Below are 24,698 nucleotides of genomic sequence, written 5' to 3' on the forward strand. Positions count from 1 at the left end.
TATAGAAGCCGCATCAGCATTCTAATACATAGGACAATTTTTTTTAATTAATCTTAAGTTTGAATCAATATGGTGGAATCCACTAAGCAAATATAAACTACTTTATTATAATTTGCCACATGATGTAGCAAAACAATATAAAATCATTTTAGGCTGGAGCAATAGAGTAGTGGGTAGGGCGTTCACCTTGCATGGTAGACCCAGGTTCGATTCCTCCACCCCTCTTGGAGAGCCTGGCAAGCTACCTGTGGTGTATTCGATATGCCAAAAACAGTAACAAGTCTCACTGGAGACGTAACTGGTGCCCGCTCGAGCCAATCAATGAGCAACGGGATGACAGTGACAGTGACAAAATCATTTTAAAACCATCTTTTAACTATGCATTTATACTATTTCTCAAAATATTATTATATACTCACAAGAAATTGAAGTTTCAAAGGGTCATTTTATCTATCCAGAAGTCATCTGGTTTCTAATCAACATTATCAAATGTGTAACACTTCATCTTTAGCACTAGTATGCTGTTAAAAAATGCTCTCAAGTTCTGTCATTACCTGTAGCTTTGCAAGTTCTCCCATCTGTGTCGAGTATGTATTCTTGATCACACCAGCACCGGAAAGAACCTCTCGTATTGGAGCAGTGCTGACTACAAAAGCCTAGATTACTACATTCATCTATGTCTTCACAGGTCTTCAAATCACTGGCAAGTAGATACCCTGTTGGACATGTGCACTGAGCCCCAAAGGGTCCTTGAATACACCCGTGAGTGCAACCACCATTGAAATTTGAGCAGCTGTGCTGATCTAGAACAAATGAAAACACAGGAAAAAAGTTAGAAAATTTTGCTTATTTAGTTCTATTTGTTGTTGCCTTTGCTCTACACATTTTAGGCCACTTTCAAGGCAATGCCCAGAAAGAGCTATGAGCAGGATTTATTTGGATCTCTATGAGTACCTGATCCAATTTGCCTGACTGAGCGTTAACTCTCCTTCACACCCATTAGATGCTTGTGAAATGATTTTTAACTCCATTTAGTGCAATGAGAAAACTTGGGGAAATATTGTTGACACCAAGAAGCACAAGTGTCACTGGTAAAGATGCAAAGAGAATTAATTTACTGCCTATTTGCTTTCTATCATTCTTGTACCCAAACATAAATGAAGGATAACATAAGGACACCTAAAATAAAGAACTGAGATTGCCATAAAAGAGAAAAACTAGAAAAAGAAAAAGAAAAGGCAGCGGAAACAATGGTGGGTACAGAGTCACTAACAATCTATCATTCCTTACATACAGGGTCAGAAAAATAACCATAAATGCCTAAAGACAATTATGCCTGGAGATACAAATACCCTCTATTTCCATGTATACTTATTTGGGAGTCATTACAGCAAACATGCACTAGAAGAAAAGCAAGCCAAAATAATTAAGACATTTTCAGCACAAATACATATACAAACACAACACATATACAAACATAAGAATTGAGAATACTTCACAATCATACCTGGCTGGAATTCATCTGAGAGTGAGCATTAATTAAAGAGGAAAGAAAGAAAGGACAGTGATTAGGATTACATGCCAATCACAGGACTTTAATCACAGTACACACAACTCCCCAGACTTTATATTTAGGTTGTCAAGTTATGATTAAAATTAGAAAATATTAAGGTTAGAAAAGTGTATGAACATATTAAAATCAGAACCAAATTTAATTTGAAACTCCAAAGGTCTCCGTTAGTCTCATTTTCTAAATGATGATACAAAATGAAGTAAAAAAAAAGTAAAAACACAGAACCAAGTGCAAAAGAATTTAATAAGAAATATTATCTGGTGATGATTTATTTGAATTCCATGACACTTATCCCTAGACAAATCTGAACTAATAGAATAACTGGAATCCCCTCCTCAAAAGCTGTACGGTGCCAACAAAAATGGGAGTACCCAGAATGCAGTGGCTCAGAATGAGTTCAGGGCCAGTAAACTGAGGTCAGGAAACTTACTGCAAAGTGGGGACTCATCTGTCCCGTTGGGGCAGTCAGAGACGCCATTGCACAATGCACTCAGATTGACACAGATGTGAGAGTCGAGGCAGAGCCACTGCCAAGAGGGACATTGGAAAGCCTGAGTAGGACAGTCCTTCTCATCACTCATATCCCAGCAGTCATTGTCCCCATCACAGATCCATTCTTTCATGATGCAGTGTCCATTATCACAGAGAAAATGAGTTGCTGGGCAGGTTTTAGGAACACAGCCATGGTGCTCATCAGATCCAGTGATGCAGTCCGGGTGCCCATCACATTCCCAAGCTCCAGGAATGCAGATGCCATCTGCTTGGCACTGAAACTCATCTGGGTGACACATACCAGGAGGCCGGGTTGCTGGGACACAAGCATAGGAAAGATGAGATTGTAAATACAGTTCATAACCCCTTGATATTAATTCCAAATACACCTAAAATATTATTTGGGACCAATAAGTTTATAATGATGTCTATGACAAATTTAATAAAAAAAACTAAAATTACAAAAGGTCTTTTTCATAATATTCTTTATGTATATATATTATATATGCTATATAATATATATATATATGGGCTGGAGAGATAGCACAGTACGTAGGCCATTTGTCTTGCACATGGCCAACCCATGTTCAATTTCCCCCATCCCTCTGGAAGAGCCCAGCAAGCTACAGAAAGTATCTTGCCTGTACATAGAGCCTGGCAAGCAACCCATGGCATATTGCCAAAAAACAGTAACAACAAGTCTCACAATGGAGACATTACTGGTGCCCGCTCAAGCAAATTGATGAACAATGTGACGACAATGATACGGTGATTTTGAAATTTGAAAATGTAAATTTCGGTTATCATAGGAAAAGTGAAAAAAAAGTCTAATACTTAAATGGTTAAACATCAATGTATTTGAAGAAATCCATTTTTTTTAATTTTTAAAAATTTTATTGACACCGTGAGATAGTTACAAGCTTTCATGTTTGGGTTACAAATAAACAATGATAAAACACTCATCCCTCCACCAATGTACATTCCCCACCACCAGTATCCCCAGTATACCCTCCCTTTTTCACCCTACTCCTGCCTCCATGGCAGACAGCATTCCCCATACTCTCTACTTTTGGGCATTATAGCTTGCAACACAAACATTGAGAGGTAATCATGTTTGGTCCTTTATCTACTTTCAGCACACACCTCCCATCCCGACTGATGCCTCCAGCCATCATTTTCTTAGTGTTCCCTTCTCTATTCCATCTGCCTTCTCCCCTCCGCTCATGAAACAGTCTGCCAGCTATGGGGCAATCCTATTGGCCCTTGTATCTACTGTCCTTGAGTGTCAACCCCATGTGATGTTTTTCTATGAGTGCAGTCCTTCTATGTCTGTGTCCCTCTCTTTCTGACTCATTTCACTTAGCATGATACTCTCCATGTCTATCCATTTATAAGCAAATTTTATGACTTCATCTCTCCTAACAGCTGCATAGTATTCCACTGTGTAGATGTACTAAAGTTTCTTTAACCAGTCATCTGTTCTAGGACACTTGGGTTGTTTCCAGATTTTTGCTATTGCGAACAGTGCTGCAATTAATCCATTTATATAGTCCCTTAAATAATAGATCATTATTTGGCAATGTCTCAATTTGGTTGATTGTTCGATACTACATTCCTTTTGCAATATCTTGTAACTCATGCTCTCCTCCCTCCAGCGTGTCTGAGAGAAACTGTAAAAACATGAATGCTGCTAAAAACTAAATGTTCCCTTCACCTAACACAGATCAGGATATAGAGCACTTACGACAGCCTAGCTCGTCAGAGTGGTCCCTGCAGTCAGAAACGCCATCACAGCGATATATAGAGCTAATGCAGCGATCCTCCGAGGCACATTTGATTTGAAAGGCAGTGCAATTAAATACTAGAATAAAAAGAGGAAAAGTATTGGGCATTACCTCACCATGAGAAAGGACTAAACATTGAAGGTTTTATTCAAGATTGTAAATAAAAATAAAGTGATTCACCTACCACAACCATGCTCGTCAGATCCATCAGCACAGTCTTTGTCCCCATCACAGACATAAGACATGGCAATACATCGATGGTCGGGGCACGTAAACTGATTGGCCTGGCATGTACTTGTCGGTTCTAATGTCACCCCAAAAACAAAACCAAGGAACAATTTATTTCTAGTTTAACGTGCAGCAGAAACAAACTGAAAGATGCCAACCTGTCAGATGATGTCACAATCGTACATGAACTCAAAATTCTTTCAAACTAGCACGATTGTCAGAATGAGCCCAATAAAAGTACACAAAGCTAGTTAAGTTTTGGAAGCAAAATAAAAAAGCTATAGGGCAGATTAGCAAATTGTGAAGATACCATAAAAAAATACACAGGCTCGCTCTTTAATCCTGTGTTCTCCCTTGAACACATATCTCATTTGTTTATCTGTTTTCTATTTACTTGCCTATTTCCACTCTGTAGAAGCCTGTTCTCTCTTAAACATGTATTTCTTTCTCCCCACTCAAAGCAATCTTGCTAAAAAAAAAAAATAAAATAAACTAACCCACTTCCTCCCTTGCCCATCCCCCCCTACACGCATGTGTTCATGCACACTCACACCCACTAAGCAAATGAGCATCAGGACATTGTTGAGCATCATGGAATGCTTGGCACTGGGAAGCAGTGGAACTAGAGTTTCACTAACCCTAAACCTAGAAGTAACAGTGTAAAGACTGACTGTTGTAATTGTGTTTAATCCCAAGTATCCATGGACAGGTTCTAAAAGAAAGGGTCCTAACCTTGCTGAAGAGACATCCTTAGAGATCAATGAGCCCTACCTACATGATGAAGTCACTTGAAGTAAAGACCTAGAGAAAGTGAGAATCAAAAGGAATTTTAGAATTCATCTACTCCAGATGGAAAAAGACCTGCTTAGTTATGCAGCCAAGATGAGAACATAGTTCAGCACACTTGGCTCCATCTATCTGCAGACAAGAAAAGCATCTAAAGGAAATCAGAAATGGTATGGAAGAATAATGGGAACTGAAGTGTTCTGGGCCACTTTACTCTATTGCCTTCTTTCCTGACCAAATAAAAAAAAAACCAGTAGTTGTATCTGAAAAGTTGTAGATGGCGGGTTGTTGTGTTTTTTTGGTGTTCATGGGATATTTTGATTTGTTTTTTTTTCCATTTTTTTCCTGTGTGTTAGACATGGTGCTCATGACTTTCACTGAATTCCGTTTTTATGAGGACTTTTCAAGTCTTTGTTCTTGTAGCCTATTACTGATGTGTGGATCAACAGATGGAATAGAAAGTGCCTAAAAAACAATGAAAACTCTGGGAGAGAAAAGAGTAATATAAGGCCTACTGTTCAAATCTAGATGCTAGGCTGACACAACAAATAAAAACTTGCCACAGTTCTTTTCATCAGATCCATCATGACAATCATTGTCTGTGTCACAGAGCCAATGCCGTGGGATGCACCGGTTATTGTCGCATGAGAAGTAGTTTTCAGGGCAGGGGACGGTTGCATTAGTGCTGCAACCTTCCTCATCACTGCCATCCAAGCAGTCACGGTGGTTGTCACAGCGCCACTGAGAGGGGATGCACTGTCCTCCGTGCACACAGGTGAAGGCTGTCGATGAACATGTATTGTCTGCAAGTGAAACAGAATGCACGTGATAATCAACTAAAAGTTTCCAGAGTCTTTTAAATACTTCATACCTGATGAAGCCTATTTTTACTCTCAAAAGGAGTATGTGCTAACTATAGAACTATTTTTTTCTTCAAAACGAACTGCACATCATACTAATTATCTGCATTTTATGCATGAGAAAACACTGTTCTGAAAGTTTTAGGAATCTGCACCCAAGATTCAAGCCCTGGCTGTGCAATGCTGAGATACAGTGTCTATCTCTGAGGTACAGTTATTCTCTAATCACAATTTCAAGCTCAGTCTACAGGAACATTTAAAATATGCCACTGAAAAATGTAACTGAAATGAATAAATAATAAAACATGTCACTTGAAAAATGACAATTAGTGAAACATTCAGTCAAAATCCCCTTTTAGAAACAGCTAATGCACAAAAGAAAGTTCTTAGAATTTCCCCAAATACATACTTTTAATTTTCAATTGCTACTCCTCTCTGTAAATCACATTATTATTACAACTTCACAGAAATTTCTGAGATCAACAGTGCTATATCATTTTTAAATTTAGTGGAATCATTTTGTCTTCCACTAGAGTACCTATTAGGTTCCCAGATTTATAGACTAAAGAAGGACAACATAGTAAAAATTAATTTTCCACTCCATCTGCCAAATCTACCAATATGTCAAAGTGAGGAAAAGGAACATAGCATATAAGACTTTCAAAAGGTTTTTCTGGCAGGTGACTTTTCTATTCTCTAAAATATAAAAGACCATATCCACTGAATTTTTATTCAGTTCTTTACACAGCTGCAATGGCTCTCAATTAGGACAAATATCCAATGTTAAAGAGATAGGACTGGTATTAGTCCAAAACCAATGCTACAAATTATTTTCAACATTATCTATAAACGATTGGGTATCATCTTGGGATACCCCAGCTCCACTCCAAAGCCTAACTGTGTTTTTTTTCTTCCTTGGGAATATCTCCAGTATGTGAGTTACTTACTAATTGTTCCACATTGATATTCATCACTGTTATCATGACAGTCATTGACTCCGTCACAGCGGTAGTGACTGGGAACACATTTGCTGTTATTACACTGGAAAGATGAGGACCCACAAATCTCGATGGGTGGCTCATTGGTATGGTCTTCAACGCATGACAAGCGATTGGCAGTCAGCTTCATGCCATAGGGACAACCACATACCCGCTGAAAGTTTGGGACAGGGAAGCAGAAATGACTGCAGTCGCCATTTGGATTGGTGGGTCGATTACAGTAGTTGGAACCTGAAGAAATAATGATTTGAGATAGTGAGCTCCACAAAGATATTTTTTAGTCATACTATTGAACCTTATGAGTGCCAAAACTACAAAATGATCAAAAACTATACTAAATCAAAATCCCATTAAATAAATGCATCCATAGAAAACAAGTGGTATTCCCACTCACCAGTTTGGGTACTGGCTTCAAATGATTTCACATGCATTATATTTTTAATGCCACTTCGGATAACTGTCAAATCTCCACCATTGGTTTTTCTAACTCGAATAATAGAACCCAGTCTCCAGTCAGTGAAAAATACATAGTCTGATAATAAAACACAGGTGATTAGTATATTCATCACAGGCCACTTCCAAAAGCAAAAGGCTAGCAATGTTTCTTAAAAATATTAAGACACATTTTAAAGATACTTCTAATGACAATTATCCCAATTATTGAATAACGTTACTCATACATTGAATATATAAAGAGAAGGCAGGTGTGTATGTTGAGGAGACATAGTAGGAGGGTTTTTAGTGATATAAGTATGGTTATTGCACATATATCGACTAATAAACTAAATACCTTACATTAACAGTATTGTAAACCTGTGATGTCAATGAAAATCTAAGAAAAAATATGACAGACGTATTAATAGCCAAGTGAAGTTATTATTATGCTCTATTGCTGAGTTGCATATTCTAAAAGATTAGATATAGAATTGAATCTTCAGGAAAAAAAAAGATATCTCTAATGTCTTTCTGTAAAAATTTTCTGTGATCTAGTATTCTCTAAGAACTACTCTTTAGGAATATTTACATATAATTCCAGGGTTCAGGTTCAGGCAAGAAGGTATAAAGTATCATGATGTCACTGAACAGCACTTAGGTTTAACTGCCTATGTGAAAAAACTCAAATTTTTAAATATCAAGATTATTCTTGGGGTCAGAGCAATGGTACAGCAGGTCGCCTTGCACATGGCCAACCCAGGTTCAATCCCCAGCATTCCATATGGTCCCCCAAGAACTTCCAGGAGTAGTCCATGAACATCACCTGATATGACCCAAAAAGCAAAAAAAAAATAAAATAATAAAATATTTTAAAGTGGAACATTAGACAATGCTTTATAAAACTTTGGTCTTATTGAATTAGAACACTAACCTATTATTGGAAAATCCTGCATTGTGCCCCAACTATTTAGTCACCTTCAATAAATAGACTCGACCTCTAGCTCTGCTACATGTACACTTTCCATAACATTATTTTTAAACTCAGCATCAATCAGAAGTAGTTGGCAAGGGAAAATGCATATCTAGTCCAAAGAGGAACTTTCAGCATATATTTGGGGTTAAAAAATTAACCACTTATGTATGTCTACACCTGAAACCTTGGCATTTTCCATAAAACTCAAAACAATTCTTAACATTAAAAATGGAATATTTTTCACTTAGAACTGTTACAGAAGTAAGAAAGTAAAAATTTGAACCAATTATCACTTTTTTGCTAATTTGCATTAAGGATAGAGGATTCTGGAGCTTATTCCGTGGTTTCACACATTGGAAGCATCCACTCTACCACTAATCTATCCCAGCCCTTTTGATAAAGTTTTTAGTTGAGTATTTTAAAATTAAAAACTCTTTTTCACAACGTCTAAATAGGCTATAAACATAAACAAAAGTGAAAAAAAACTTCAAGTAACCAAAAAATGCCTAAAATGTCACCAAGATTACATTATACCAGTTTGTATTATGTTATCACTAATAAGATCTTATCTAGACTAGCATGATGGTATCTTATCTTACATAAATTATAACTTTTGTGTGATGCCAAGATAATCTAGCAGATAGTTTTTCATTTTCCATATTTCTGTGCAATAAAACAAAGTTGCAAGTGTGATGATTCATCGCAGAGAATAGTAAGTCATTGTTTATTATTAATTATTATTATTATTATTATTATTTGAAAACGCTCTGCTCTCAATATTTTTCATACGAATGAAACCAAAAAATAGTGAAAGTGCATTTTATCCAATCCAGGCAAGAAAAATTTTAACATTCTTGCAATGTTCCTGTGACTGCACATAGCATGTGTCTGACATCATTAGTGAGAAGGGAGTAAATGCAAAGGGGGAGGAAATGAGTATTTCTAACTGACTCATCTCATAAAAAATCTCACAAGACACTAAAAAGGTATTTTTAAATACCATGCACTCCTGCACAGATAAACATAGAGCACGATGGAATATGTTAATTCTTCATTCCATATTGTGTTTGTGTGTATATGTGTGTGAGAGAGAGAGAAGAAGAGAGAGAAGAGAGAAAGGGAATGAGAGATAGAGAGAGAGAGAGAGAGAGAGTATGATTTATAGTCTGTCTAGTTTGATGGATTTTTTAAAGCACTATAATAACTACACAGAGTAGAAAATTTCGCACACAAAACATACATTTGTGCAGTCTTGGTGAATCACAGAATTCCTTTAACTGGATCCACATGGCTTGTCAGAGAGAAACAGGGGGACAATGTCAGAATTCACTATTGAATTCACACTTTATTCAATGTGCAATAGTTTTTCCATAAGTATTGTGAAAGGTTGTGACCTGGCAAACAAAATGCTACAATAGCTGCTTCATTGATTTAATTGAAAACAAGGTCAGAATTAACTATTCCTTTGAAATATACTGATGCTACTAAAATCAATGAAACACTTCTGCCATTTCAAAACATACCTTTAAAGACAGTAAGGCCAAATGGATGTGTCATCTGATGTATATTGGTCAGGGTTCTTCTATCCAAACCATCAAAAGTGCTATGCTCAATTTTATCAAATAAAGCATCCACCCAGTACAATCGTAAAGCACTATAATAAAAAATACTTGGTTACATGTTGTCTAAAAACTATAGTAATCTCTAACACTGAGGACACTCAATCATAGTATGCAGAGTTGACAAATTTATGAAGGTTTTAAAAAATTAAATCATAATTTTCTACCACCATAAAAATGCAGTTATTGTTGTGAGATTTTCAGTTTCTTATCTTGAAAACTAAAAAAAGTGTTGCCGCTTTGTAACTTTCCACATGGTGAATTAATAAAAGAATTTAAAAAATGAATAAATAAAATTTTAAAAATTAAATTAAATTTAAAAAGTGTTTCTATTTTTTTCTTTGTGAAATCAACAACTTAAAGGAAATATTAATGGTAATTTATGTTTGTAAGCTTAGATACATGTCTTTGATCTTCTCTCACATGATCTACTATCTGAAAGCTCTATACTATTCTATGTTACTTTCATTTGGGTTTGGATATGACCTTCTCCACAATGACCTTCTGTTTTCCTCTGGCAATTTTCTCAGAATATTTGTAAATAAATTTGTCTTTGTTTCATCAGAAAGTGGTCAACAACATTTGTACTTTTTGTATTCTTATATCATTCTACATCCTTCACCCATCTCAAAATATGTGAAAATAAGGACAAGCTATACTGATTTTCTCACTTCATTATATTATATCATATACATTCTTCATTAAGAAGTCATTGCAATGTCAACAATTCAAAATTATTTTACTTACTCCCAGTCAATTGCCAAGCCATTGGGCCATCCAAGGGTGGTGTTTACTATAGGCAATAGGTGAGATCCATCACCCCAAGCTCTCATAATTTTAGCAGGACGAAACCAATCAGTGAAAAATAAGTACCTAAAAAAAGCAGTACATATTTAGATAAAAGATTGGGATAACATTGAACAAACTATTAAATAATAGACCATTGGAACAAACTATATATGATTATATATGATTTAGCACAAAGACAGATTCTTTTTTTTTATTGTAAAAGAATTATATTTATTCATTGTATTCATCATCATCATCATCATCATCCCGTTGATTGTTGATTTTCTTTTTTTTTTAATTTATTTATTTTTAATTCGTGAATCACCCTGAGGGCACATTTACAGATTTATACACTTTTGTGCTTATGCTTCCCTCATACAAAGTTCAGGAACCCATCCCTTCACCAGTGCCCATTCTCCACCACCAGTAAACCCAGCATCCCTCCCACCCTCCCCGATCCCATCTCCCCCCACCCCACCCTGCCACTGTGGCAGGGCATTCCCTTCTGTTCTCTCTCTCTAATTAGCTGTTGTGGTTTGCAATAAAGGTGTTGAGTGGCCACTGTGCTCAGTCTCTAGCCCTCATTCAGCCTGCAACTCCCTTCCCCCATATGGCCTTCGACTACATTATAGTTGGTGATCCCTTCTCTGAGTTGCCCTTTCCCCAGAATGTGAGGCCAGCCTCCAAGCCATGGAGTCAACCTCCTAGTACTTATTTCTACAATTCTTGGGTGTTAGTCTCCCACTCTGTTATTCTATATACCCTAGATGAGTGCAATCTTTCTATGTCTGTCTCTCTCTCTCTGACTCATTTCACTCAGCATGAAACTTTTCATGCCCATCCACTTAAATACAAAATTCGTGACCTCCTTTTTTCTGACAGCTGCATAGTATTCCATTGTATAGATGTACCAAAGTTTCCTCAGGCAGTCATCCGTTCTAGGGCATTCGGGTTTTTTCCAGATTCTGGCTATTCAAAGACAGATTCTTAAACACTTTCAACAACTTAACATGCTATTGGGTTTAGACATATAAAAATGCCTGTTTACTATCAGATTTGGTATTACATTGATTCAGTGAGATGAAGCTCTTATCCATATTTGGTATGGAAGATACCTTATGTCTTGCATACATAGTTACTGGAATCTATCTCCAAATGGCAAAAACATATATATATATATTAAATGCATATACCAACCACAGTGCTTGGTGAGATAAAACTATTAACACTAAGAAATTTCATTAAAAGGACAATTATAGGGCTGGTGATATGGATCAATTAGTAGAGCATGTGACTCACATATGCATGTCCTTGGTTCAAACCCTACCACTATGCATGCACTACCTGCCAACCCCAACAATAACCCTGTTGTGGCCATAATGACAACAAAAATTGCAGCATAATATGCTATTGAAATAAAATAAGCTATGAAGAAAAATTAAATTTATATCTCTTTAACTTAGGATTAAACACTAACACTCAACAGTTCTCTCTTTAGTCATGTTCACAAGGAATTGACTAACTTTGCAAAAAAGCATTTGATCCATAAAAAATATGCAATTAAACAAAAAAAAAACTCTTGCTCAGCACATCTTTGTTTTTCTTCAATTCTGAAGAGTAGAAAAGGTGACACTGCCTCTTTCATAAGAAGTCTTAGGAACAAACTTAGCATTCCAAAATGTCACTTTCTGTGATGTCAGGGATTCAATCCATGTTCCCACACATGCAAGACAAGTGATGTACAAATAATTTACATCCACATTTCACAAATGCGACTATTAATAACATGAATATGTAGAGCTCATACACAAATAATGTAGTTCTATATATAAACCAATGGAATTTCACAACTTTTCAAAAGTAAAAGTCTAGGGGCTGGAGCAATAGCACAGCGGGTAGGGCATTTGCCTTGCACATGGCCAAACTGGGTTCAATTCCCAGCATCCCATATGGTCCCCTGAGCACCGCCAGGGGTAAGTCCTGAGTGCAGAGCCAGGAGTAACCCCTGTGCATCGCCAGGTATGACCCAAAAAGCCAAAAAAAAAAGTAGAAGTCTAATATCTTATTTTAGATCTTTAGAGTTTAACATAGTTATCAATATCAAAAGGTTTAAGCTGTATGATTAAGAGTATGATTTCACTCAGGTAGTATGAGGGTATCAAATAAACACTGAGACCAAGTAAGTGAGTTGGAAAAGGTAGTTTGTAAATGGCATAAAACGGATCCATAATTGGTGGAGGATAGAACTGGTTTGATTGGAGACATATATACAGCATAAACAATGATCCTAATGATGCACATTGAAATTTGTGCAACAGTGAAATGTTGCTGCAATTTTAAAAATTAATAAAATAGGAACAGAGAGATAGTGCAGGAGGTAAGACATTTGCCTTACATGTGTCCAACCACAGTTTGAATTGTCAGCACTATGAGTGGTCCCCCAAGCACTAACTGGGGTCACTTCTAAGCATAAGCACCAACAGCAATACTTGAGCACAGCTAAATGTGCCCCACCAAAAGAAAACTGCCCAAAACTTCAATGAATAGACATAATAAATGAAACGTATAATGTTATTTAACGTCAGAATAATGTTGGAATTTGAATCTAATCTGTTTTTAAAAACTGTGAGTCACTGAGGTGAGTCAATTATTTTATATGAGCCTTTGATTTTATATACCTTTTAAACTTTACCTCTATTATAAAATTAGTTTTTAATAGCTATATACATATGCTTCCATCACAAATTACTTTTGGATTAGGAGATTTTACATATAATTTACACTACCAGCCACCCTCAGAAAATGAGATTTACAAATTTAAGAGTTAATTGCCAGTCATCCTTTTCTGTTTGTTTTTAAATTTCATTCAAATACAACTCCATAAGCTTTAATAATATGTTAGAAGATAGGTCAAATTAATAATATGTTAGAAGATAGGACCATTTTAACTGTTCTCCAATTTTGGAATACTTCAACATGAAACTGTGATCTTAAAGACTTTCTATTATAAAAACTACTGATGAGTGAGGTTTTGTATCAAGACTGAAGTCAGACATTTGTTCCCCTGTCTAATTTGTTGTATTCAGTCCCTCTCTTCTGAATCTGCATCGAAGTTCACTCCTCGTCAATTGTCTGGCTTTGAAGGATTGGGAGGATGGGGGAGAAGTGGGGAATTGAAACTTTATGAAGACTGGAAAGAGAAATTTGGTTCAAGAAAATAAAAGGAATGACTTAATTAATGCTAAAGGGAAAAAATTATCAAGCGTCACTTTAGGCCATCCAATATTATATTTGCTGAATTTACCACATCCAGTAAAAGTTTGCAGCCTAAGGAAAACAGGAACACACTTACCCAGCAAAAGGATGAACTACAATTGATCTTGGGTTATTTAAATCACGGATTATTTGGCGTTTGGATTTATCTGCGATTCTCATGACACTGATACTCTTATAAGTAGCATCTGTCCAATACAGATTCTTAGAAATCCAATCAAAAGACAAACTTTCAACACTGTCCACCTGGTTAGCTGTGAGAATTTCTATTCCTATAATTAAAATATAAACATGATTTAGGTCAAGACATTTACCTAAATTTGTATATTTTGTGAGATAAAATGAGAGAAAATTTTATACACACATCTTGTGTATAAAATGAGAGAACATTTTAGTTACATATAAAATCTATTTTAGCAAAAGGACTATGAATCTCTGAGCAACAGCTTGAGATAAACCTAGAAATTCATCCTTTCCAGAAATTTGAACCTCAAAGAATAGATAGGATTCTGATAAACAGATGAGGAGTGGTATAGCCTGGATTTACTCCCTCATACAGCCTTTCAGAGAAAAAAAAATTTCATTCCAAAACATCTGAGAAGAGATACCTGAGTTCACATACCCACAGACAGTTCTGATAAACTGACACTGCCAGGTACAACCTGGGGTATCTCTGAGGTATTCCCGCCCAGTACTCTCATCAACAGGCTTTGATAGCCATGAAGTTGCCAAGTTTGGGAAAAAGACACTAGAAAGAAAACCAGAGTGAGGCATACTTCACCCTTAGCAAAAATCTTATTTCTTTTCCCTTTCTTTTCCTTTTTTCCCACTAAAATAAAAAAAATAAATTGCAAACAAATAATCCACTAAAATTCAATCAAAATCAAACCACCAAGAATAAAAATTCTATTTAAGTACAGAAAAAACATTAGAGTCTTTTTCATTCCTTTATTAGTCAAATAACCGAGGGAGCATTCTTTATATTCTAGGTACCATACTCAATATTAAACCCTTGTACTGTCTCTGTGGCCCAGGGATAGATATTTACTTTTGTTTTTTCAAGGTAATTTTTATGCATGAAACTAGCATAGAAAGGTGTGAGAGGGGAGAAAAAAAAATGTGTTACAAAGAAAAAGAAATCTGGTCTGTACAGGCATGTTTGGAACCAGCAGGCTTACAATTTAGAAGTTCAATGCTTCTCGGTGAGAATGAATTTTGATTAAATTTTTAGTGAATTCTACTCCTCAAAAAAAGATAAATTCTGGGGGCTGGAGCAATAGTACAGTGGGTAGGGCATTTGCCTTGCATGTGGCCAACCTGGGTTCAATCCCCCAGGATCCCATATCGTCCACCGAGCACTGCCAGGAGTAATTCCTCAGTGCATGAGCCAGGAGTAACTCCTATGCATCTCTGGGTGTGACCCAAAAGGCAATAAATAAATAATAAATAAATAAATAAATAAATGAACTCTGATTAAACATGCCAGACTGAGTACACATAATTATCTCCTTTTCCTCCCACAAATTCCCATTTTACAAAATGGTTTTCAAGCCTGTGTTCTCCCTTCAACACATGTCGCACATTTTGTCTTTATGCCTTTTTGCTTGCTTGCTCTCTTAAGCTCATGTTCTCACTTGAACACATAATCCTTTCCTTCTTCTGCTCTTACAACATTCTAAGTAAGTACTGTTCAATACAAACCATCTTGTTTCCCTAAAAATAAACAAAAATCCAATTTCAAATGTGAGTAAAAGATTGAGTAAAAGGTAGCGACCTCCCCTAATAGCATATGAGGGAGCACTGCGAGAGTTGCAACCAAGAGGAGGTGACCCTCAGACATTGCAACAAGGAAAAGGGAAGGGCATGATTGCAAACTTCTACTAAGCAGTGTGAATTCTGAATAATGGATAGAACCTGCAAATAAGTGGAAAGAGCCTTTCTCACCTGTACCATCAATCTTCTGTTTAAAAATCATGTCTTTTGATACATCCGAGTAAAAGATAGATTTCTCCTGGGCATCATAATCAATCCCAACAAAAAAAGAAGGTTCTCCCGTCACTGGAGCCATGACATCTTCCTGGGTAGAGAGGTTGAAGGGGATCCCCCGAACAGCTGCTTCAGATGAAAATATCAGGAAATTCTGGACAGCTGGAGGAAGAACAAGGCAGGGTCAGCACAACATGCTTCCTGTCCTCCAAAGTCAGAGTAAATTACTTACATTTCCATAAAACACGTTATAAAACACGTTATAAATTGTAATTATAAAATAATCCCCCAAATAGGTTATTTGGGGGTTAGCAATGGGAGGAAGAAAGGAAAATTATAAACAGCTTTTAAAGCAATGTAAGTATTTAAGAATTTTTTTTTCTTTTTGGGTCATATCAGACAATGCTAGGGGGTTATTCTTGGCTCTGCACTCAGGAATTACTTATAGCTCTGCTCTGGGGACCATATGTGATGCTGGGGGTAGAATCTGGGTGGACCACGTGCAAGGCAAACGCCCTACCCTCTATACTATCAGTCTGGCCCAAGAATTACAATCTTAATTCCTCAGAGAGGTAAATGCCCCCCCCCTTTTGGGCAGTGCTAGAAATTACAAATTTTTCCTTAAGATTTACTTCTGAAAGATGATTTCCATATACATTATTTTTAAGACATTTCATAGAATTCCATCAAATTCTCAAGTTGAATTGAGTTTTTACAAAGAGACTGTTAGCAGCAATTCTACTGCCCAAGAACAGATGACCGGTTAAACAGACTTTGGCACATCTACACAATGGAATGCTATGCAGCTGTTAGAAAAGATGAAGTCATAAAATTTGCATATAGGTGGATCAACATGGAAAGTATCATGTTAAGTGAAATGAGTTAGAAAAGAGGGAGTGGCGATAGCACAGAGGGTAGGGTGTTTGCCTTGTACACAGCCGACCCAGGTTCAATTCCCAGCATCCCATATGGTTCCCCAAGCACTGCCAGGAGTTATTCCTGAGTGCAGAGCCAGGAGTAACCCCTGAGCATCTCCAGGTGTGACCCAAAAAGCAAAAAGAGAGAGAGAGAGAGAAGAGGGAAAGACATAGAAAGATTGCACTCATCTGTGGAATATAAAGTAACAGAATGAGAGAATAACACCCAAGAATAGTAGAGATAAGGACCAGGAGGTTTACTCCATGGCTTGGAAGCCGGCCTCAAATGCTGGGGGGAAAGCCAGCTCAGATAGAGAAGGGACCACCAAGTAAAGGGTATTTGGAGGACCAGCTTGGGTTGGGAGATGTGAACTGAATGTAGACTATAGATTGAACATAATGGCCACTCAATGCCTCTACTGCAAACTACAACACCCAAAAAGAAAGAGAAAACAAAAGGGAATGCCCTGCCACAGAGGCGGAATGGAGTGTGGGGGAGGGTGTGGGGGTGGAAGGATGGCGGTGGGGGAGGAGAGAGGGATACTGGGATCATTGTTGGTGGAAAATGGGCACTGGTAGAGGGATGGGTACTTGATCATTGTATGACTAAAACACAAGCACAAAAGTTTGTAAATCTGTAACTATACCAAGGTGATTCACTAATTAAAAAAAAAAGAAAAGAAATGGGCTGAGCCTGGAATCAATCCCTGGCACCACATGTTTCCTCATAGTTCTTGAGAACATAGCCAATAGTAGACCCTGATCATCACCTGATGAATACCCCAACCCAAATTTTGTTTTTCATTAAAGATGAGTGGAAAAAATATAGAAGTATTTCTCAGCAACCAATGAACTAATTGTGAATATACCTAAGTGTTATGAAAGTGGAATAAAGAAAAGCCTTGAGATAAGAATAAGAGCAGGGGATAGAGGCAGATGTAAAGGGAAAACTTGAGCTGAAAAGGGAAAAATAAAAAAGGCCATGGTTAGGCAAGTATTCTGGAATATTGCCATAAAGGCTGATGGGCTCATGGTTTAAAAAGGAGCACAGGTAATAGAAAGAGACAGGTTTCAGGAAAAAAAAATGCCCAAAGGAACCCTGCGATGGGGAATTCAAGCCCCCAAAAGACAGAAAGTTGCATTTTCACACTATTTGTTATGTGCTGAATCAGCCATGTCATCCAAATCAGGGCAAGGGAGCTGTGAGTTACTAGAGATTAATATGTATTATGACATAGAGCTAGAGGAGTCCACAAACAGCACCTGACCCAATGCTGAAAGCCAGAAGATGGTCCAAACCCTCTAACTTACCTACACAGTGGCGGCCATCAGCATCAAGGTCATAGCCCAGAGTGCATTTGCAGCGGTAACCGAGACCATCATTATCTGTTCTGTGGCTGAGCACACAGATCTGCTCACAGCCCCCATTGTGGTTGTCACAGGGATTGGGAGCTATAATGGAACAACCAGGTTAAATTAGAAATGGATAACTATATGGTGTTTATATATAAGTGTAGTAAATATGGCATAGCATATATTCTAAGTTATATAATTACAAGTGTATATAATACATACTAGGTATATACTATTTATAATAGATTATAAATGAAGCAAGCATATATAGTAAGTAACATATATAAAAGATTTATTATATAAGTAACATAATATAACACCACCCAAAATAAGCTTTCAAGTATGCCATTTTCTACTTCTAAGTCCCAGTTGCTGCAATAAGGTTGAATGGACAGGTTTCCCAGGAGAAGGAGGACACATATTATGGCTTGATGTGTTTGCCATTAAATCCACTACCAACGGACAGAAACTGGCATACTTCAAGGGTCAAAAAACATCTGTTAATACAATCTCTAATTCCCCCACATAATTGGAAATACATTAACTTCTTCAGAATGCCTGCCATAAGCAGAGTTAGTTTCAACAAACAGGGTGAACTCTCTAGGTAATCCTTCATATCTGCTGCCACCCATTATTCATCATCATTAATTTCAGTCTCCAGGGCTTACCATGAGGCTGCCTGGCGGAATGGTAAACAGTGAGTCCAAGTGGTCTCAGGGTAGTATTGTAGTATGTTTTCGGGTTGGTATCAGCAAATTTGTTTGCCTTCATTATAGCCAATTTAGTCCAATCAGTATAGAAGACTTGATTTTCAAACAAGGTTATTCCAAAGGGATGAGGAATCAGTGAACGTCCATGAACCACCGTCTTCCTGTTAGAAAATGTAATATTAAGTAATATTTTGTTGTGCCTTATCTTGTTAAGGAGTTAACTTAACTAAATGTTTTAAAATAAAATTATTATGAATATAGAAAATAGAAATTTCACTTCCATAGATTCCATAGGTTTCTTGAGACAGTTTTGCTTTTTCTTACCTGCTCCTTGATCACTTAAGGTCACCCTGCTGGGCAAACACAGAACTAGTCTTAATATCACTAGAAGAATAAGTAGCAATGCTACCACTGTTAGGATGCTGCTGAGTTGCAACTGTCACACAGTCACAGCTGTAGTGGAGTCAAAGAAGCCAGAACTGCTTTAGTAGAAAAAATCAGGAGTAAGAGGGTGGAAGTCAAAGTGAAGAAAGTGGTAGAGCCACATACATAATTCAGCGCAACCACACAAAGTGAGGTACAGAAATGCTCAATTAAAAGACCTTAAAAAATCTTATCAGCTCCTGAAACCAAGAAGCACAAAATAACATGAAGATTCTAAAGTAGAGAAATATTTTAGGGGAGAAAAAAAGAAATATAATGTGACATGTTAGTATACACTTTCAAACGCTATATTAAGATCTAAGAATGGTTTTCTGTTTTATTTAGCAAATCCCAGCACCCGGAATGCCACCTGCTGGCAAAGCAAGAAGCAATAACTTTATGAATTCAGCTGCATTCATGAACTTTAATATCTCCTTGATTTTTTTTTCACTGACAGCAAACTACTCAAATCTTTTTAAAATTCCATTGATGCCTATTTAGGGTAAAAATATATAAACAATATGATGCTGATAAAATCACAAACATAAAAGGTATACATAGGCAAATTCACAATTGTTTTAATATGATGCAACTGGCCGGTTATTATTTTTTCATTAAATTAATTTTTACCCCAACGATTAGAATGAATGTAAATTAATATATATCTGACCAGATGGAGCTCCCAAAATATTAAACTACTATTTGAAAAGTGAATTGTTTTATTTATTTTAATGCTCATTCTACATGTAGTGAAGTGATATTTTAACAACAATATAGAATTATTTTACTTATAAGGGCAGAGCCTAAACATAAACTATAATATTTTCTAACATAAAATCAATATTATTTTATGATAAATATTTATTTTATGATAAATGTTTATACATTTATAGTCCTATTCATATTCTTTTTTAAATTCTTTCTCCTTTATTCTATGAAACTATATTTATAGATATAAATTTAATATGTATTGGCTGAGAATTATGCATGTTGTTAATTCTTTAATTTATGTATCTATTAAAATATATATCATTTATAAATATATTGCTATTAATTTATTTTTGATTTACAATTCTATAAAATTTCAGAAGTTTAGTTTTGTTTATATATGTGTGTAGGTGTCACTACCTATATGTGGGATATAAAGTGAGAGAACAACAAATGTCCGAAGTCACCAAAACTTTATTATTCCAACAACTGAGAAACATTACAAAACTTCTTACCTTTTGATACCATCATAAGTGACAGAGTCAATGTAATCAAACCGGCAATCAACCCAGTAAAGACGCTGGGCTTCTAGATCCAGAGTTATTCCAGCAGGCCACCCCAACTTCGTTTTCACCAGGTCTTTCCGGTTGGTGCCATCCATGAAAGCCCTTTCTATTTTAGGCTCCCCTGAAAGGTTCTCCCAATCTGAGAAAAACATATACCTACCGAGGAAAAACAAAAGATTAAAAAGTAGCTATTTTGCAAGTTTACATAGAAAAAATATAATTTTTAGATACTGTTGTTGATCAATGGGGGTTTCAAGCATTAGAGAAACCAAGAGATATATAAACAGACAAGACAGTAGCAGTAGACATCAAAGAACATAAGGGCCAATAAGGAAAGTCAACTATTCCAAATAGCAGTTATTAAAAGGCATTGAATCAGAGAAATAAATGAGTTTGTCGAGAGTAGGGTTGAAAGAATGGGCAGAGAGGCGGGGTCACTGATGGTGGGAAACAGGCATTCTGGTTGTTGGTGCAGTGTTGGAACAATGTATACCCTGAAACACTACTATTAGTAATTTAAATCAAAGTTTTCCCCACAAAAAATTGGAAAATTAATAACAAAATGCACTGAGTATACTGGCAATCTAAATCACCTTTATCTCAACTGTTCTTAAGCTCTGTTTTTACTTCCATTTTTGATACCCAGAAACTTTTTAATTGATTTAGATACTATGGTTTACAATAGTATCCAAGATGATTTCACGTGTATATATCACTGTCACTGTCACTGTCATCCCAGGCTCTGCTGTGCGGGCGGGATACTTTCAGTAGCTTGCCAGGCTCTCCAAGAGGATATATATACATTTCTCTTTATGATGATGTGTCACACAGCCATTGTTCACTCATGCATGAGGCTCAGCCCGGAATACTTGGAAATAATTTAAAAGTAATATGTTGTGTCACTTCTTTCCTTAAGTTTACATTATGTTTATGAACATATTTATGAATATATTCATCATTTTTGAGATGAGTATGTTCAAGCTGTCAATAAAGGTCAATTGATATCATGAAGTAGGAGGAAATAATGAACACTGCTTCCTGACTAACACTCAAGGAGTCTAAAGTTCATTAAGGGTACTCAAACCCCATTCTGAAAACCTAGGAGAACGCTAAGTACAATGCCTATTTCCAACTGTGGAAATCAGTAATATTTAAATTTAAACTTGAGAAAAATAAGTGCATCAAGTTTGAGGGCATTAACATTGACATCAACCCCAACTATAACAAGAAGCACTAAAAGAAATTACAAGGAAGGTGCCTGCCACGCCACGAAGACAGGGGGTGGGGTGGGGTGAGGTGGGCATGGTGGGAGGGATAATGGGGACACTGGTGGTGGAAAATGCGCACTGGTGGAGGGATGAGTGTTCAATCATTGTATGATTGAAAATCATGAAAGCTTTGCATTTGTACCTCAGTGATTCAATAAATAATAAAATAAATAAATGGAATTTAGAAAAAAAGAAGCAGTCATTTTACCACTTTCAAATAATTTTTACGATTCTTTTATAAATTATTGGGATAATTTATAATTATTGAGATCATCTTAATAATAGTGAACCAAGGTAATGTTTACTTCTAAAAATATTGTTAGATTAAGTCATAATACAGAGTTCTCAGCCAAAGAAAGATGGAAAAACTCATACTCTTGAATAATCACTTATTTTTAGTACTAGTAGGTATGGTTTGATTTACATATCCTCAAGTGAGATTATATTTAGTCAAGCCCTATAACGCCCATATAACTAGAGACATAATAAAAACCTAGACTCTACAGCACAGAAAACACAAAAGAAATAAAAATGAGTGCCTGTGTATATATGAAAGTGGGTGCTAAATCACAAAAGCAATAAAACTTAATATGCATTCATACTACTTACCCTATAGTTGGGTCCACAGCGATTCCTCTAGGATGGCCCAAGTTTTCAGTTATAAGGATAACACGGAAGCTGCCATCCAAATTTATCATATCAATACGGCCAACCCTGGTTTCCACCACATAAAGTTTATTGTTAATCCAATCCACAGCTATATTCTCTGGATCATCTATAGAAATATTGAGAATTTCTCGGATATCTGAGCCATCGATGTTCATTGAAAAAACCTGAAAAGAATCAAATTGATTATACACAATTTTATAGTATATGCCACCTGTACATTCTATTTATGTTTTAAATAGTCATGAGAACTTAAGAAAGCTCATAGGAGACTTTCATCATGGATTACTTTAATTTTTGTATTTTTTAAAAAATGAATCACCGTGAGATATAGATGCAAAGCTTTCATGATTGAGTTTCAGTCGTACAATGATTGAACACCCATCCCTCGACCAGTGTACATTTTCCACCACCAATGTTCCCAGTATCCCTCCCGCCACTCCCAACCCACCCCAAGCCCTGCCTCTCTGACAGACAATTTTCTTCTTACTCTCTCTACTTTTGGGCATTATGGTTTGCAATACAGATACTGAGAGGCTATCACGTTGGTCCTTCTTTATCTACTTTCAGCATATATCTCCCATTTCGAACAATCCTTCCAACTATCGTTGACTTAGTGATCCTTTCTCTTATTCCGCTGCCTTCCCTCCCAGCTACCTTCTCTCTCGCTGATTCCTCCTCTAATACAAACACAAAAGTTTGCATTGCCAATTGTCAGAAGTTATTAAGAGATTAGTAAAAGAATGTGAACGGTGGTAGTGATTTCTTTTAATTTTCCGCTGAAATCAAGTATGTTCATTTCTCGATTTTCAGAAATTTTGTGCATTTTAGAAATTAATTGAATTGGAATTTTATTAATGGCTCAGGGAATAAGAGGAAGACATGCAATTTTCATTTTTTTTGTTTTAAAAAAAAACATCCATAGCATTAGTAAGAAGGAAATTAAATATATCATACTTTCTAATAGGGCTCTATAAAGAAATTCTGTTGAGCAAAATATTGTCAATATTTGTCAGCCAATTCTCAATTACAAACCCATTTAGATGATGTAGGTAAAATCTGATTTTTATCATTAAGGAAGGCAAAGTATTTTTTGCATTTTAAATGATCAGGTTTCAAAAATTACTACCAAACTCTATCCAGTTTTGAAAGAATGTCTACTATTTCTTTTAATTAGAATTTTGGACTCCATTTCGAATAAAATTAAAAGTTGCTCAAGGCTAATCCATATAATAGACTGCTTTGTTTAATAGGTCACATGTAATAGTATAGCATGGAAAAGGTGCTGATTAACATAAAATATATCAAGGGCCTTTTTTGTTAGAAAACAAAGAAACTTTCCCCTTTACTCCCCCAAAATGAGAAGCTATCAACACCTGGTGCTTGTGGCTCTATCAGCACCCAAGAAACTGCTCCTGAAATTTCTACTTACCTTATTTTGCACGGTGTCCGACCAAAAGACTCTGTGCAAGCGATAGTGAAAATCCACACCCACGGCTACCCCATGATTTGAGCGCATCAGAAAATCCGTGTTCCTCCCATGAATATCACCAATTAGCAAATCCTGACCATTGGAGAAGATGAGGGACGGTTCACCGGCTAAATATGAAAAAAGAATGAAAGATCATTCATTCCAAATGATGATGAAGAAACTTGAAACTTATATATAAGCTTTCTACTTTTCAGACTTCTTTCTATGCTATTTTAAAATAAACTTCTGAGGCATATGTAGAGGTGATACTGCCCATTTTAGAATGTAGTCAAATTGAGGCAAAAATGGTCCAAAACCATAGCAAGTTTGGAACAGAACCTGGCAATAATTATCTGAAATAGTCTGTCTAGTGCTCTTTCAACACAGGAAAAAAACAGCAGGTTACTTTTGATTGTATGTGTAACTTTTACCATTTGAAAATTTCAAGCATGTGAAACAAAATACATTCAGAATTCCTGGGAAACAGCATTGGGAGATCCAAACCTTCATTATCAATATCCTTATAAGCAAGCAAAATGAATAGATTATTCATCATAGTCCTGTCTGTAATAGCAAATAGTAGGAAATTTTTTTTAAATAATCTATCAGGGGAATGAGTTTAATTATGTATATCCAAAATCTAGAATATCAAGCCACTATGAAAAGGAATTAAGAATATGCTCTCTTTGGGGTTGGAGTGATAGCACAGCGGGTAGGGCATTTGCCTTGCAGGCGGCCAACCCGGGTTCAATTCCCAGCATCCCATATGGTCCCCTGAGCACCTCCAGGGGAAATTCCTGAGTGTATGTGCCAGGAGTAA

The 24,698-nt window shown here is 36.3% G+C and overlaps 1 protein-coding gene across 1 annotated transcript in view; it reads right to left on the reverse strand.

Annotated features, from left to right (window-relative positions):
• Nucleotides 1–24,698, reverse strand: part of LRP2 (LDL receptor related protein 2) — a 186,506-nt gene that overhangs the window by 82,143 nt on the left and 79,665 nt on the right. Inside the window, exons 12-27 of the mRNA XM_055121247.1 lie at nt 23,840–24,006; nt 22,351–22,574; nt 20,423–20,629; nt 18,735–18,937; nt 18,025–18,165; nt 15,755–15,958; nt 13,890–14,082; nt 10,496–10,621; nt 9,653–9,783; nt 7,116–7,253; nt 6,671–6,952; nt 5,424–5,666; nt 4,034–4,153; nt 3,810–3,926; nt 2,004–2,381; nt 555–803 (exon numbers count right to left, since the gene is read on the reverse strand). Of these exons, the coding sequence (XP_054977222.1) occupies nt 555–803; nt 2,004–2,381; nt 3,810–3,926; nt 4,034–4,153; nt 5,424–5,666; nt 6,671–6,952; nt 7,116–7,253; nt 9,653–9,783; nt 10,496–10,621; nt 13,890–14,082; nt 15,755–15,958; nt 18,025–18,165; nt 18,735–18,937; nt 20,423–20,629; nt 22,351–22,574; nt 23,840–24,006 (3,123 nt within the window). The remainder of the gene's footprint in view (nt 1–554; nt 804–2,003; nt 2,382–3,809; nt 3,927–4,033; nt 4,154–5,423; nt 5,667–6,670; nt 6,953–7,115; nt 7,254–9,652; nt 9,784–10,495; nt 10,622–13,889; nt 14,083–15,754; nt 15,959–18,024; nt 18,166–18,734; nt 18,938–20,422; nt 20,630–22,350; nt 22,575–23,839; nt 24,007–24,698) is intronic.

Source organism: Sorex araneus, chromosome X, assembly GCF_027595985.1.
Source record: "Sorex araneus isolate mSorAra2 chromosome X, mSorAra2.pri, whole genome shotgun sequence".
NCBI classification, from domain to species: domain Eukaryota; kingdom Metazoa; phylum Chordata; class Mammalia; order Eulipotyphla; family Soricidae; genus Sorex; species Sorex araneus.